The sequence below is a fragment of the Bactrocera latifrons genome, unplaced genomic scaffold (genome assembly GCF_001853355.1).
Source record: "Bactrocera latifrons isolate USDA-ARS-PBARC rearing strain unplaced genomic scaffold, ASM185335v1 scaffold_274, whole genome shotgun sequence".
Taxonomy (NCBI): Eukaryota; Metazoa; Arthropoda; class Insecta; order Diptera; family Tephritidae; genus Bactrocera; species Bactrocera latifrons.
In genome coordinates this window covers 43,429-61,049 of record NW_017536341.1, presented here as the reverse complement: position 1 = coordinate 61,049, position 17,621 = coordinate 43,429, and the positions used below count along the sequence as shown (strand labels likewise).

At 36.5% G+C, this 17,621-nt stretch overlaps 1 protein-coding gene across 2 annotated transcripts in view; it reads left to right on the top strand.

Moving 5' to 3' along the window:
* LOC108969991 (calsyntenin-1) overlaps positions 1-17,621 on the top strand; it is a 38,098-nt gene that overhangs the window by 13,156 nt on the left and 7,321 nt on the right. Inside the window, exons 2-10 of one of the 2 annotated variants that reach the window (XM_018935062.1) lie at positions 4,086-4,366; positions 5,469-5,611; positions 5,672-6,172; positions 6,241-6,348; positions 7,597-8,785; positions 10,798-11,322; positions 11,393-11,476; positions 11,570-11,700; positions 11,764-11,887. In XM_018935062.1, the coding sequence (XP_018790607.1) occupies positions 4,219-4,366; positions 5,469-5,611; positions 5,672-6,172; positions 6,241-6,348; positions 7,597-8,785; positions 10,798-11,322; positions 11,393-11,476; positions 11,570-11,700; positions 11,764-11,887 (2,953 nt within the window). In that variant the 5' untranslated portion in view covers positions 4,086-4,218. The remainder of the gene's footprint in view (positions 1-4,085; positions 4,367-5,468; positions 5,612-5,671; positions 6,173-6,240; positions 6,349-7,596; positions 8,786-10,797; positions 11,323-11,392; positions 11,477-11,569; positions 11,701-11,763; positions 11,888-17,621) is intronic. The other variant, XM_018935061.1, reaches the window with a different exon arrangement.

Here is a 17,621-nt window from a genome sequence, read left to right as displayed (position 1 = left end):
AAAAAAAAAGCAGTTAATAAAATTAAGTTTGATCTTTGATATGATTTCTTATAATTTCCCGTATTTGTTTAAAATATAAAAAAAATATGACTGATGTACATTTGTAAACCTAGGGCAATCTGAGTCTAGACTATTTAATCACTAAATATGTCAAATTATTGAGATCAATTTATATATGCTTAGAAATTGCATTCAACATATGTAATTGTTATTTCCATACTTCGAACTAAACATTTACTCGTATGATTGTCTGAAGCAAATTTAATTTACAATTAGACAAATACGAAATCCTGAAAAAAGAAACATATGGTCTAGCATATTGTAACTCCCGATGAAAACAAACCAAATCCTCCCAATATTAAAATTTTGTTTTCCTATCCAATTTTCAACTGATTGAAGTTGTTGTTGGGGTTAATAGTGATTAGTGATTAAAAGGTATTATGGACACAGTTACTTAGGCAGCTGCACGACTACCCGACAGCAAGCTTTCAGTTGTCGCTCTCGCTAAATTAAAACTATTTCCAATTTTCCGACTACCGTGGAGAGGAGTAGTAATGTCACTAATATGTAAAATGTAAAATTATTCAAAGCTCTAACAAGCCTGACGTTATTTTACAAAGAGAAGCATAAAATATATCTGTTATATAATTTGTAATAATTTGAAACGAATACATTTACCTATTTACTTATTTTTTGCATAAAAATTTTCACTTTGAACAAAAAATTAAAATTTCAATGAAGTGAAAGCTAACCTTGGGCAATAACAAAATTGTGACATACAAAATGGACAGCTGTGTTTTTGTGTACATGCTTACAAATATTCATGTAGCAGACTTCACTATGCCGTTTGCAGTTCACTGTCGTGCAGGAATGTCGTGTAGCTCTCTATGTGTTCACGACATCAACAGTGACGTAGAAGCCAAGTCGCGAGTGGGATGACTGTTTGTTCGATTAGATGAGATATTACTTCGCTTCTTTGTCCAATCTGGAGAAAGAAGAACTAACAGCGCAGTTGCTATTGATGTATATAATCGATGTACGCCAGCAATTATACTTGTAGAAGATTGTACCTATTCTATTCACCTCTGCAGCTCGAATTATTTTCTCTAGCAATAGATTGAAGAAGTCTCACGATAGGGCGTCGCCTTGTCATTTAGTATCGAACATCTTGACCCTGACGGAACTTTTGATATTGCTCAACGTCAGTTTACACAGCCGTTTTAGTTTTGCGGGAAGAGTTAGGACATTGTTTGCGCGGGACAAAGAGAAGCAAGCTTCATCGTTCATGCACAAATCTATTTACGTGTGATTGTCATGTTTACATATGTAAATACGTGTAAATAAGTGAACATTCTATAAATCTAAACATGTCAACATGTTTTCTGAAATTTTGAATCATCCCAGTAAATAAAATATGCTATTGAAGCAACTCAGTTGAGAACTGCTAAGATTCCAGTTAATAAAATAAAATAGTATAAAACTTTTGTTTCATGAGTTTCTTCTTCTTCTTCTTGATTGGCGTATACACCGCTTACGCGATTATAGCCGAGTTAACAACAGCGCGCCAGTCGTTTCTTCTTTTCGCTACGTGGCGCCAATTAGATATTCCAAGTGAAGCCAGGTCCTTCTCCACTTGGTCCTTTCAACGGAGTGGAGGTCTTCCTCTTCCTCTGCTTCCCCCGGCGGGTACTGCGTCGAATACTTTCAGAGCTGGAGCGTTTTCGTCCATCCGGACAACATGACCTAGCCAGCGTAGCCGCTGTCTTTTAATTCGCTGAACTATGTCAATGTCGTCGTATATCTCGTACAGCTCATCGTTCCATCGAATGCGATATTCGCCGTGGCCCACGCGCAAAGGACCATACATCTTTCGCAGAACTTTTCTCTCGAAAACTCGCAACGTCGACTCATCAGTTGTTGTCATCGTCCAAGCCTCTGCACCATATAGCAGGACGGGTATTATGAGTGACTTATAGAGTTTGGTTTTTATTTGTCGAGAGAGGACTTTGCTTCTCAATTGCCTACTCAGTCCGAAGTAGCACCTGTTGGCAAGAGTTATCCTGCGTTGGATTTCCAGGCTGACATTGTTGGGGGTCTTTATACTAGTTCCTAAATAGACGAGATGTGTACAACTTCAAAATTATCAGTGTCAACAGTGACGTGAGAGCCATTTGGCGAGTGCGACGACTGTTTGTTTGATGACAGGAGATATTTCGTCTTGCCCTCGTTCACTGCCAGACCCATTTGTGTTGCTTCCTTGTCCAGTCTGGAGAAAGCAGAACTAAAGGCGCGGGTGTTGAGGCCAATGATATCAATATCATCGGCATACGCCAGCAGCTGTACACTCTTGTAGAAGATGGTACCTTCTCTATTTAGTTCTGCAGCTCTCCAGAAGCAGGTTGAAAAAGTCGCACGATAAGGAATCGCCTTGTCTGAAACCTCGTTTGGTATCGAACGGCTCGGAGAAGTCCTTCCCGATTCTGACGGAGCTTTTGGTGTTGCTCATGAGTTTCAGGATTCGAATGTTAATTCTTATGTTCGCCTTGACCCAAAAAAGGGTCGCGTCCGTTTTATCCTTTTCTGAACAGGGCATTTCGAGAGGGTAAAAGATTATGGTATACTAACTGTGTTGCTGTACTTATTGCCTGTGAAAACTCTATATTCCTCATGGAATACAATATATGGCTCACAAATTTGTGCGCTAACTATTGAATGACAGATCAGTTTTCATTTCAGTGAAAATTTCGAAGAGGCAACACATTTGCAGACATATGTATGTATATAACAACGGATGTTTCATTTCGGTTATATTAAATTTAGTAGGGCGAGTATTAAGACGGTTGTGTTAAATTATAAAAATAAAGTATAAAAAAATAATTAAGTTCATTATCAAAATAATTTAAAATATGTTTCCAAACAATTTGTATTTGGTCTAATATTGCTATTTTGCAGAAAAATTACGTATATGTATATGTATGTCTCATTTTGCGTATTTTGTTTTCGTATTCTTGTATACACCTTAAATGAGTAGATACATATATGAATTTAAATAGTTTATTTTCAAATTATAACTCAAATACAAATTACGTTATATTGCATTTCATTACCTTTTATAATATCATCAAAAGCAAAAATTGTTAAAATCCTGTCCTTCCTCAAATAAAATATCTCTCTCCTATAAATTCCTGTTATGGATTTAATTAGTATTTTGGTCTGCTGTTTTTGTTTCTTACAAAAAAAAACTTTTCATCATTATAATTTTTGTCATATTGTCATAGGTATTTGCATCGCTAATACAACTCTACAAATATCTTAGAAAATTTTGATGCTTTCAGATTGCGGCCTTATTCAGGAAAAAATCGGATGTGCTCATACGATTATAAGATAATTGCATATTAAATATATTTTGGTAAATATAGGATTGTTAGCAATAAAAACTTAGTTTTCGAGTCATGATTAGGGTTGTGCGCACCGTTTTCGCAGGGTTCTTACCGAAAATATGCGAAACGTTTTAAGGTGTTATTAAAAACCAAGCAAAGAGATCTCTAGAATCACAGTCTACAGAATGTTGTGTTTTACTCAATGGAAATTTAGATTTCGCTTCAATGGTATCTCAATCTACTACACATAATCAATGGTGGCATAAAATGCACAAGTATTGGTACAGTGTACCATGAGTTGCAAAAATTTATATTACATGATATTTTTATTAAGAACTCTGTGGATTTTACGAGATATCTTCCATTTTAATTCTAAGCCTTTTCATAAACATACTTAAATTCTTTCAAATCATACAAAGTGGACATATAAATCTTAATAGATATGTGCGTCGATAATTCATTTAAGAAAAATTAGTGTCTATTTATAGTATTTTCCCCATTTCCCACATTGGTGTATATATCTTTTCGAAGTGATATAATATTTTTGGTGGTCCCTCATATGAAAACTACAAATTAATACTCACTAATATTTGATTTAACGTTTGCGCTTTCTCTATTCATTAAAATGCTCTGCTAACATACCACATATACTTAATAGATGAAATTCTTTCAAAAAATATTGTATGCTTTTTGTTTTACTTTTAGTGAAACTTCGGATAAGTACGCGGCTTTAGTCCCGCAAAAATAAGTAAAACTCAAAAATAGTCAGGAAAATAGTTAATATTACAACTAAAAGAAAGTTTCCACTACTGAGAGAGTTTCAAAAAAGTTGAACAGAATGTGTAATAACAAAGTAGCATCTCTAGCGGTCAGTTTTCTGTTGCTGAGTTGTGGGTTAGCGAGAGCAACAGGTTCATCCATGACACCCCTCAAATACCAGATGAGTTTGTCTAACGAAAACGATGATGATTACTTATCACAAAAAGGTAAGTAGATCAGTTGAGAAAAAACTTGTTAACTAAGTTTGGAACGCTACATTTTATTAAGCGCTCTTCAATGTACCCCTTTTTGTCCGAACAGTCAATAACATTAAATCATTGATTTAAAAGTTGTCATTTATATGTGGGTCAAAAATTTAAAAAATAGTGGTCAGACCTAACTTCTTATATAGATTTATTGTCCATATCTTAATTTGTCATTAACATATCGAACATTTTGACCTATATATGTGACCTGGTCTACGAAAATGGAGCTAACGTGCGAAAACTAGTTTTCTGGGAAACAGCTGTTAAAAAAAGCATCTCATCTTCCATCCGAATCAACTTAAAAGTGAAAATTGATTTTTTGACACCTAAGCCCCCTTTCCGTAGACCAGGTCACATATATAGTTTGAAGTCAACTGGACATCCCTATATCAGATGTATTTAGCCAAGTCTACAGGAAAACTTCTTTCCATGCAGTTTCGTTAAATGGTTAAATGGGTTTCCTTAGCCTTTTTTCAAAAATGAAACATTTTATTAGAATTATTTATTGTTACAAAGATACACTATTAACAAAGAAATTCTGAAATTTATGAAAAAAATATTTCACACTCGGCCATTGGAACGCCATTTCCGGTAAACCCTCGGAAAAAAGATGAGCCCGCGTTGGCAGGATAACTCCTTAAAGATCATCGAAAGTGAAAAATACGGGTTTTAGTTACTACCTTAACTCAGAACTTGGACGAAGGAAATTGGATTTTTCACAGATATCTCAAAGACCTGATCTGTATCTCCGAAAATATTACTCAGATAAATTTGAAAATTTGATACAATATTGTAGAGGTGTTTTAGAATTTAATAAGACATAAAAAAAATCGATTTTTGGATACCCATTTAACCCCTCATATTATGAATATAGTACCTATTATATGAAACTTGAGATAGCCCGTGGATATATAGAATGTAACCAAACTAAAGGATATCCAGGATTATATGTTAACAACCACAAGGTCAATAAAACGGGTATAGTCTGCGCAACATATTGCGGCAGCAATTAAATAATTAATTCCCATAAATATGTATATTACGCATCATATTATGATTTCAGAAAACGTTTTGGAAAAATCATATCATGGATTAATACGTGAAAATGAAACTTTGGTTGAAATAACACCGCTAATTAAAGTAGATGAGGAGAAAATATGCAACTTTCGAATATTAAAGAAACCATATCATGAAATACCATTCCAAGTGCGTATCTTAAACATAAAAGATAGCTAACTATAATTAATGCGCGTATTACGATTTCAGATTGAATTAATAAACAATTTAGGGATTTTGAAGGCTCGTCGCACACTTAATTGTGAGAAACGTAAAAGTTATCATTTTGAAATTATGGCAACTTTTTGCGATGGCACCCACTCGGCGACGGCTAATGTTCATATAACGGTTATTGATATTAATGAATATGCACCAACATTCGTTCAACCCTCGTATGTAACTGAAGTTGATGAAGGGCGCTTATATAAAGAAATTATACGCGTTGAGGCGACCGATAAGGATTGTACACCTTTATTTGGCGACGTTTGTAAATACGAGATACTCAACAATGATCAGCCTTTTATTATTGATAATGAGGGATCAATCAAGAATACTGAACCATTATCGCACAAAGCTTCGCATAATCACATTTTGTCGGTGGTGGCATACGATTGCGCGATGAAAGAGTCGGCTCCAATTATGGTGAGCATTAAGGTGCGTCGGGTTTGTGATGCGAGATTCCTAGGAATTCCCGAACGTATAGACTACACGGTGAGGCGAATAACATTTAAATGCGTAAAATTAGCAAATATATATAACTAGATTTAGTACATATCTAGGCATCGACAACAGAAAGCCTTTCGCTCTTCCCAAACGCCCGCCTGGAACTTTGTGACTTATATTGCGGCAAACAGAATTTGAATATTCACACCTCTGTGGCTTTGAAGGTAAGTAACAAAATATTAAATTATAGCTAGAAGTATATAAGTAAGAATAAGAGGTGTGTTCAAAAATAACGCGGCATTATCGTTTTTGTTTTGTAAAAAATATTTATTCGTTTGTTTAGATTAAATTTGTTGATTTTAAACTAGTCCCCATTCGATATTATAAACTTATGCCAGCGCTTTTTCCAATCCTCGAAGCACTTCTCAAACTCGGTTTTGGGATAGCCTATAGCTGTCTCAGCGATGCACTTTTGATGTGATCTATGCTTCTAAAACGAAGGTCTTTACGTAACTGCAAATAGGAAAAGGATACTCTGACATATATTTGACGAATATGGACTGTTGTTGTCAGAATGAGCCTAGAAAATTTCTTTCGTTTTAAAAATTAATTTTCTGAAGTGTTTAGGACTATTAAAAATTCTAAAACACTTGGTAGGTAAAAAGGGGAGGCATCAGACTACAGGCGGCCGTACTAAATCTATGTCTATTAAGTTCGGATTTGGAAGACGTGGAAGATATCTCATCTCAACATACTGAAGGCTGACCTTTCGCAAAGGTAATGTTTCATTGCATTCTGTCGATTCCACTTTACCACGTTTTTAAAGTTAAGAATATAGAGGTAAGTGCTTGGTCATTACCACTAAGATGTTACTTATTTTTCTTTTACCTAAAATTATAAGCTTTCTGGTCTGTCCACCATCAACGCTCCCTCATAGTACTTTTGCGGCATGCTCGGCGTTAAGAGTGTTCCTCTAAAGTCCCTAACTTCAAGGAACTATTGGAAAAGTTAATGCCTTAGGGCAGTTTACAGTCCAAGCTGGCCATCTCATCAGTCTTTTTATTTCTTTCTATTCCCATATGATTGATTACGATTATATTTTACCTAGATGTCCACTGAAAGTCTCGTTATTGAATTCTTGTAAGACTTAATCAGTAAGACTTAATATAGGCGCTATGGACAGCCTTCATTGCTGCTTGGATATCTACTAGAAAGTTAATGGAGTTGCTGGTTAGAGCACCGTAAAAATTTAATTTTAGGAAGTTAGTTTAATGCTTTGTGTAGCATTACAGAAACATTAGACCATTTCATTCTCTTGGGGAAGAAATCGTTATGTTCATCTATCCGTATCGTTTTCATTTTCTCAGTTCTTAAAATCACCACCGAACGTCTAATGTAATTCTGTGTGATGATTTTCACATAAAATACTCTCGATCTAAAATATTATCGTTTTCTACTCAATACTCTTTCAGACAAAACATATTTCTTTCGGTTGCGATCGTGACATTAGCAACTGCTCGACTGGCCTGTCCTTTATCGACCTATTGCCGCGAAATGCTGAATGGACAAAGGATCTCAGTTATGATGAGGGTTTTGAACCTGTTTTTCATTTCGATGGATCTACTGGTGTTATCGTACCAGACGCACTTTCTTTTCACCATGACTTTTCGACTCGCTCTTTCAGTATAGTTACAATTTTCAGACACTCCAGCATGGCGTCAGGCAACAAACACACTAAAGAACACATCATTTGCAGTGCCGATGATCACAAAATGAATCGACATCATATGGCATTATTTGTACGCAACTGTCGACTGATATTATTATTGCGTAAGAATTTTAACGAAGGCGACTTAAATATATTCAGTCCTGCTGAATGGCGTTGGAAAATACCGCACGTCTGCGACAACGAGTGGCATCACTATGCTCTAAGCGTCAATCAATTGTCCAAAGTTGAATTATATATTGATGGGGTGCGTTTTGAAAACTCGGTTGAAGATCGTCACAATAACCCAGAGGTCATAGACGATTGGCCGTTGCATGCCGCTCATGGGGTCAACACTACTCTATCAGTGGGTGCCTGCTATCAGAGTTCGGAAAATCGTTTGAAACATGGTTTCAATGGAGATATTTCTCAAATAAAAGTATCAATCGATACGATACTTTCGGCGGAAGATGTGCGCTGTGGCACCAATTGTGCGGAGCACTTGTTACCTCCTCCAGAAAGTTTGCTAGAGGCTGGTTCACAGGTACAAGCCAATGCTCAAATGAATGAAATTTATATTCAAGGTCAAAGCAAAAGCAATGTCGAACTGCTACTGCAAAAAATTCAGTATGTTAACATTAAAGGTTATCCAACCATTGGTCGTCGCAATATTGAGGTTCGCACTTCCATGATGTGCATTAATCAGAGCTCCACTCGTTTACCTACCATCGAGACCTATATCATGGTCAACGAGCCCAGCCAATTGGTAATATCAGAAGAAGGAGTAGCAGACAATAGTGAAATGAATGTCGGGGAATTCAAAGACAAATTTAAGATAACAACATATACGCAAAAGTCTTCTTTCATAACTAGTAGACCGAGCACTGTAAATGATCAGGGGCAGCACATGCAAGGGGAAATTAGTAGCGAGGAAAAAGCTAAAATTATAATAAGTGGTAAGCTATCAAATATTACGTAAACATGTATAAGAAACTAAATGTAATATTTCGTTTTAATGTTGAGATAAATAATTTATTAGTTATGTTAAATTGTAAGCTGCTCTAACATCGTGAGTATGTTTATGAATATATAGTAAGGACACTCTTAGTACCACTAGATGAATAGATTTTCTGATATTGATAACTTGAAAATTCGTGACTTTTGCCACTTGTGCTGGCTATGTCCATAATATTTTCTAGCCTCCTACGTCCTGTATTTTTGTGGAAGAACATTCTCCTATTTTTCGAGTAAATACGTTTATGTGCGGCAGATGGAGGATTGTATTGACATCAATCGGGCATAGCCTAATAGCACTGGTAACCCCTGCGTAGGCTATTTTGTACTCCACTGGCTGGCCACAAATCCAGTGCTCCGTTTGTCAAAACCGGCCAAATGACGGCCACATAACTTTATATGGTTTAAGGCCCCAGTACCTGCTTTTTATTCGTTTGCATATTTAGTAAGTCATATACATTTTATTTGCTTTTTTTCGATGTTAATCTTTCAATTTATTTTAACTCCCAGCTGTGGATAAAGCGAAATTGTTGTACCATCGAGTAAGGGAATATTGAATTGAGGTATTTTGTGACTTTTCAATAACATTTATCACTTTCTGTTAATCGACCATGGATGCATGTTGCGCATTTGATAAGGTGTCGGCTAGGATAGATCTTATGTGCAAGTCCATTAGTATTTCTAAAACCTTCAGCATTTTTCTCGGTTCTTCTGCCCGGTTTAGGGACGAATACTACGTTGACTCTTTTCCAGCTTTTTGGGGTGCGAGATAGTTGGATGCGGGCCTTAAATATATTTTCTAGCATTATAACCATAGGTTCTTTTAGATTCTGCAACAATATGTAAATAATCCCATATGAACACGCTGCTTTAAGTGGCAGGAAGCTGTTTATAGCGTATGTAATTTTCTTCTTGCTTACTATGTGGCCGGATCGGTCTGCGTATTTATAACTATGTCGCATTGTAACTCCACAGAGGTTTGACGACTACCATAGATGTATATTTCCAGGATTTCCCCTAAATATTCTCCGGCAAAGGAGGTCCAGATTCGACCCCTTGTCTTTAAACAAGATATATTGATGTGTTCTTGAGATAGTATCTTTCTCAGTCTAGATGATTCTTAGCACCCTTCTATTCACGTGCAGAAATATTGCCAAGAGTCCGCCTTTGCTTTCCTAACTGAAATTTTGTATTTCATGAAGTTATCTTTATACAAATGCCAAAAGTATTTATAAGAAGAGTTCTTAGGTTTTTAAGGTCGCCGTTCCAAAAAGGAGGCGAATTCCTCTTTTTGATGACAGTTAACAGCATAAATTGATTGGATGAGGTGGTTAAAATATTTTCTATTTTCGACGACCAAGCTGTGATTCCGTTGAGACCGTAAGTTTTAAGACTTCACCCAACACGAAAAATTTGCCGTATTTGGAAAAAATAATATGGGCTTATCACCCCTATCGTTCCTGTTGGTGCCGCCCTATATGGTATGTCTCGCATTTAGATCACACCCTATTATAATATCTTCTCTGAGATATGAGTTTTCACCTAAAGTGGCCGGTGCCACTCCCGTCGACTAATTTTGAACCAACTTCTAGTCCTCTAGTACCATCTCGGACGTAAAATTTAATGTCTCTCGCAAATTTACTTATTGACAATTGCGCCCATAGGATGTGGGCGGGGTTATTATCCGATTTCATCGATTTTGACAGAGTTTAGGGGTGCTTAAGTGAATTGTCTTGAGCGACTTTGGTTATTGTATCTTAATTGGTTTTGTACAATACACATCTTACAGGACGCGGCCACGTCCCTTTTTTTTCAAAACTTTTAGGCCACATGCGCTCCTTTGTAACTACAACCCCCTGTACACAATACGGTTTTGTATCTTAATTTAGTGCTTAGTGATAGCATAATAATATGACTCATATCCACTTTTATCTAAACGAAGGATACATTATAGGTAACACAAATAACTTGGTATCTTATCCGGAAATTAAGCGCGGTGTTCACATTCTTGGCAATATAAACATAACTGTGGTCAACGCAAACAATAAAATTATGTCAAATATGCAAAACTTGGACTCGTGTAGTGTTATTGTGTTTCCATCGTTAAATCCAGACCATGAGGAAATTCAGGTAGACAGTGATGAATCGCTGTCTTCAACACTGGATATAAAGACCAATATTAATAAGGATGGCGTGGAAATGATAGGCAGTGATGCTATAGAAAATTATTTAGAGGTTTTGAAGGCACTTTTGTACAGTAACAAAAAGCCGGCTTACTATTTAAATCGTGTTTTCAAATTAGCTTGTACACAGCTTAATTCTGAGTTTAAGAGTCAAGAATTCACATTGACTTTAACGGTGTTGCATCCCAAACTTGCACCCAAGACTACAACTACAACAGCGTCTATTTTTGGTGTAGCTGAACACTCACCTTATGGAATTAGTGGTGTAAATGGCGGTGTAGGATCAACATCGTTTGGTAGGTTGAACTGTGGTTAGATACAAAAATAAAAATATACATATATTCCACTTTGTTTTTCTTTTTACAGATAACAGACTTTTCGCACATGCTATGATGCATTCACATGATGTACAAGAGCCCAAAGTACATGTCCGTTCAATTATACACAAAGGTAGATCAAAAGTTTATGTTTAATATTTACAACGGTTATTGTATTTGTGTGAGCATACATCATCTACATAATTAATATTTACTTTATATATAGCCGAGAGTTCACATCCGACAATGCTCATCATTTTGATTTGTGCATTTTTGGTGATCGTATTATGCGGAGTGTCGATAGCTCGTCTAAAAAGCAACGGTCTCAAGTATACGGACAGGCAGCCATGCCCAAAGGTTGATACTGCGTACTTTTGAAAATTCTGTGTGCTTACGAAATGTTTTTTTTTTTTCTTATAGATTGCCGATGAAAGCTTGGTCTGGGACGATTCCGCGTTGACGATTACGATAAATCCAATGCAAACTGATGCTGTGTCGGAAGATAGCTCAAACTCTGAAAACTCAGAATCAGAAGATGAAGAAGGTATACAATTTGCTTAGTAAAAAACACAAGGCTCACTTTCAAAGAAGAAAGAAATTACTCAATAGATTTTTATTGAGAGATACATATATTTCTGATTTTACTTACATTAAAAACATATTTCGTCGGCGATAATTTCTCAAAGTTACGCCTTTTAATAGGTTCCCTTTTGGGTTGAAAATTTTGCAAGACTTATACGATCGAATATGTTATAAATGCCACAAGTTGATGAGCAATAACATTTTCAAATATTACACGTTTCTATTTGCGTTTTATAACTCTTAACAAGTAGGGAGGAGCTAAGTTCGGGTGTAACCGAAGATTTCATACTCTTTACATACATTTTCAAAAATCAAATCTGGAGAAATAGTTTCAGGTGTGAACAAAACCTTACTTTAAAATAAAGACTTTCTCAATCTTTTTGAAATCTTGAACTTCCTAAAATAGGAACATATATGGAAGATAGGGGTGGTATTGACCCGATTTCATCTAAGGTATCTCACATACCTTCACCAAGACATGTGGTATAAAGTCAACCGGATGTTTAAAAGCCTGATATTAGTTATATAGCGGCTGTGGCAAGCTTTCACCCGATTTTGTTCAATTTATGCACAAAGATCCATTGTTATTAAAAAAAATAACACCTTCAGTTCCATTAAAATAATTCACATATTGACTGATATTTGCAGTATAAATTCAGCCGAAAGTTCCAAAATCTTTCTATTGGGAGAATTATTATCTCTAAGTTTCTATAATATAAATCAGAGATAGACCCATATTATCGATAAAAGATTCGCAATAGCAACTGCGGTCCATATATTGAAGCTTGAACAGTTTTGGTTCGATTTGGTTTTGTTCTGCTTTTGTGCTGCTGCCACATTTCAAAGGCAGTATTTGTGAAAAGTTTTATCCCGATACATCTTTAGTGCCTAATTTGTATACTGGAATTGTGTTAGATGAGAAGTAGGCATGGTTGTAGTTTGATTTCGCCGATTTTTCATTTTCGCATTGTAGCATGGGTATATATAGGGCTTCCTATAATCGCGTTTTATGGGCGTTGCAGAGGTCTTATTACGCCTATCTACGAACTCGTTCTAACTTTTTGAAAAATGAATATATATCAATACCTGTTACGAAAGACGTCCGAGATCCTGGTTTTATTGGCACATGATAGAATCCGTTCTTCAAGTCTAATGTGGTGAAGACCCTTGCTCCCTGTAATCTGTCTAACGCTTCCTCCAGCACTGCTTTTGGACGATTTTCAATGATTATATGTTCGTTTATTTTAAGATAATCACGACAAAACCATTTTGCTCCGTTTTTCTTTGTAACTATCACAACTGGCGACGCAATAAGGACACGCTATTCTGAATATTGCCATTCCAATTGAACACAATATCCCAAACTCTTCGCTTAACTCATTGTCACGAATGACTTCCGAGTTCGTTTCTAATACTGGTTGGGTAATATCCTTTTGTTCCTCGAAAACCTCAGCACAAAGTTGACACAAAGTCCTCAGTTTCCCCTCTTGCACCCTAGAACTCAACACACCCTTTTCTACAAACTAGCTCAACATCGCGAAGTACTTCATTTCCGCTCACGGCTGCATGCGAAATATCACTTTCCCTAACGACGTGAAATGTTACTTGTAATGAGAAACCTTCAATTGAAATATCGGCCGTAAAGCGCCTTATGCTGAAAGCCTCTACCTACACCGAACAGTTTTTGTTTTTCTCCAGATAGCTTTATATCTCCTTACATCACTATGGTATCATACCTCATGATACACACGATACATCCTGTATCCACTAGTGCAGTGAAGATAAAACCATTGATAGTTGCATCAACGAAAATTATTCCGCCTTTACTGGTAGACGTTTCTAATTTGTTATAAATTTTTTTTGCCCGTTTACTTTTTATCGGCTTATCGCTCTGCTCTTTACACTGCTGAGAATACTGTCTCTTCTGTTTGCACTTAAAAAAAAATACTTTATTTGAACTAGCGTTCGGACAGGCTCCTGCAATGTGACCTTCCTTGTCACACTTAAAATACTTCCTTTTCATCGATTCTTGACTCTCTGTAGCGAACCGTTCCAAGTATCCTTTGCCTACTGTAGCTTGTACACTTCTAACTTTCTCGTATATACGAATTTGTTCCTTCATTTCGCTCACCGTTTTGGCTTGATATAACATACTCTTATATGCCTTAAATACTCTACTACGCTTCTTTCATCTAAGGAAATTTGCTTCACTAATTCTAAAATAGCATAAAGGTATTCCTCAAAACTTTGTTTTGGTTGTTTGCGCTGGTTTTTTAATGCTCGATGCACTTCAGACGCATATCATTTTTCCCCAAACTCGTCGGTAAGTCAACGCTTTAAACTAGCCCAGTCTCTTACTCTTCCTAGTCCACGTGCAATCAATTTCGGTGCTTCCTTAAGTAATTGTTTAGCGTATACAAATAGTTCTAACTTATTTGTGTCAGCTATATCCTCAAATTCCTCAACTCAGTGCGGAACGTCGCAAGTATCTTCACGAAAACAACTTAAAACACCGCCTGTAATGTTGCGCAACGAAAATGACACCCTTTGCGAATTCGATAGAGCAGCTCTTACGTCAACGTAACAACGAGTTTCCCGATTCGTTTTCGCAATCCCCTTCCTCTTGCTCATCACCGAAAACTAAGAGTTGTAGCAAACGCAGTTGAAACTCCTTTTTCCCACCCGTAACGCATAACCCTACTTCTCTTAGTTTCTCTTTTAACGTCTCTACCGTTACGATGTTTTGCTGCCTGCAACTGCTGGCTCGTCTTATACACTCGTATACGGATTTGCGCCGTTATACGAATTTGCTGGAAACTGTGCTGACTGCCAGTTACAACGTACTGGGTACAGTCGCACACTGAGTACAGTTTTTGGGAACTTGATCCGTGAAATATATGCACCGTTTCACGATTTTACTGGAAACTGCGTTTAATACTAGCTATATCGAGGTGGGTACACTCACTTGCAAATTACCAGAAATCAGTAACTCACTGTTATGTTTTTATTTTCTTTATATGTGTACACTTGTGCATGTCAGTATTTTGAACTAATTTCACTGACGACTGCGCTGGCCGCCAGTTATAACGTACTGGGTGCAGTCATTTTCCGATCGGTCAAAAATCACAAAATCCCTTCAAATGTGGAGTTCATTTTAACAATATCTACGTTCCTAGTTTTTCGCACTTATCTAACTTCAAGCGAGCCCGCTATTAACAAACTTCACTTGACGCTCGGAACACATAGAGCGCGACCGACTGCAACCGACATCTGTCAAATATAAAAGTACAAATGTCCTTAAGGACACAGTTATTGAGGCAGCTGCATAACTATATAACTGCGTCCATAAGAACGTGTATATTTTTAATATTAGACAGATGTCGCTTGCAGTCTGTGGTGCTCTGTGTGTTCCGGGCGTGACTCCTAACGACTAACTCTTAATTTCTATTACAAATGGACGATCAATATGGACCGTTACAATGATGGCTGCTGATGAACGTTTCGTTAATTCTTTGGCAACCCTTCTCGTGCTCAGCTGTGAATTTTGGTGCTCTGTCGAATTTATTTAATTTATATTCAAGACTTATTTGTGAAAATATTTGGATTAATTGATCTTTTAAGAGTATCAGTAGTAAGTATCAGTGTTATATTGTGCTATTGAAGCTATTGAATTTACTTTTATTCTGTGTTAGCTAATTTAAATTTATTGTGCCGAGTCATTTTCAATTTGTTTTGTGCTACATTTTAAATAGTGCAATTAATTAGTGTTAATTTACATTGCTTACTTAAATTTCTCTCTTGTTTTTATTCGTTTCCATCTTTGTCCACAGCTGTTCGCGAGTTCTTACTTTTCGTGTGTTGCAGTGCATCGCAAACTGCTCGCTACATTGGTTGTTATCTTTGATAACTAACTATTTTTATTGCATTCATTTGTTATAAATATATTATTATTATTTTTTGCTCTTCTTACCTTTATTTTTTAACATCTTTATATTTTTGTTTAATATTGTTTTTGTTCATTATGATTTGTAACTTTCCGAACTGCTCTGTGAAAGGTGAGTCGGAACGCTTTGTTTCTTGCTGGCTTTGTGATGGGCTTGCCCATCTTAAATGTGCTGGACTGACAGGTAGGATCTTGGGTTCTATTCTTGACAGTAAGGGATTGCGCTGGTCTTGTTTAAAATGCAGGCCAACTGAAATTGAACTGTTTAAAGTTTTTAAGCAGGCGCGCAATGGTTTCAAGGAAATTGGTCGTGATCTTGAAACCCTTTCTGAAAAATTTAGGCGTTATGCAACGCTGATTCAATCGTTTCAATGCCTAAATACTCAGGAAGAGAATCCAAAAACTTCATCTAAACGTAAACGGCCGTCTGATGAAGATACCACTGTATCTTCCTTAGAAAGAATGCCTCCACCGACTATTGACCTCACTAATCTCTCATCCCCTTGTCCTCAAGGAGAGAAGGTTCCGTCTGCTTAGGACACTGAGAAAACTGCTACGGAACACGGTACGCGGAAAACATCTAAAGATCCGCCTCCAAATACCTACAAGTCAGCTAATAAAAACTTAGTTGTTATACCGCGGAAAAAGCCAATTTTTGTCTCGAGATTTGCTGTGGATACCTCAGTCGATGATATAAAAAGTTACATCACGTCGAAATTAAAAACGGCAGATACAGACGTCCGTAAATTTAATTTCAAGTATAACCGGGATATTTCCTCGTTTAAGATCGACGTATCCGCTGACAGTTTTCAATTAATACTTGACAACTCATTCTGGCCATCTGGGGTATTTKTGCGCGAATTCGAGCACAAACGTGATAAGCCCTCTGTAGTTATCACTAAAATGCCAAGAAATTCCGTRAATACAAAAAACTAACTAACAATAATTCGCTGACTATTTATTATCAAAATGTCAGAGGTCTTAATACGAAACTTACTGATTTGTATTTAAACAGCATTCATTGTAACTTTAAAATCATTGCTTTCACAGAGACTTGGCTAAAGCCTCACATTTTTGATAATSAAATATTCAACAGTGAATTCGAAATCTATAGATATGACCGGCTGAACAGAAAAGGAGGTGGTATCTCGTTTGCTGTTCATTCTTCAATTCCATCTGAAGAAGTCGATCTTCCGCTTGCAGACTTCATAGAATTTAAATGCATTCGTATTTGCGCTAATAGTGGCCATATCTACTTAACTTTATCTTATATACCCCTCACTCGGATATATCTGTTTATATGCAGCATGCTTCATTAATAAATAATGTTTTCTCAACAGCTAGTAATACTGATTCCATGATTGTTTTGGGGGATTTTAATTTACCGTGCGTATCATGAAAATCTATTGATGACTAACCATTCTATTAGTACTCGCTTATATTTTAACGAGTTCTTAGATAAAATGTCGGAGTTGGGTCTTAACCAAATTAATTTAATTTCGAACGAGTTCGGTAAGTTCTTAGATCTAGTCTACGTTGATAACGCTTCATTGTTCTCTGTTGTCCGATGTGACCCTTTGGTTCAGCCAGAGGACTCGTATCATCCTGCCTTGGAAATTAGCATCGAAACCATAGCCAACTTTGCTCACAGTAATACACAACACCATTGTTTTCGGTTCAACTTTGCGAAAGTTAATTTTAAGAAAATTAGTAACGAACTTCCTAAAGTTACTTGGCCAGATTACAGTGGCAA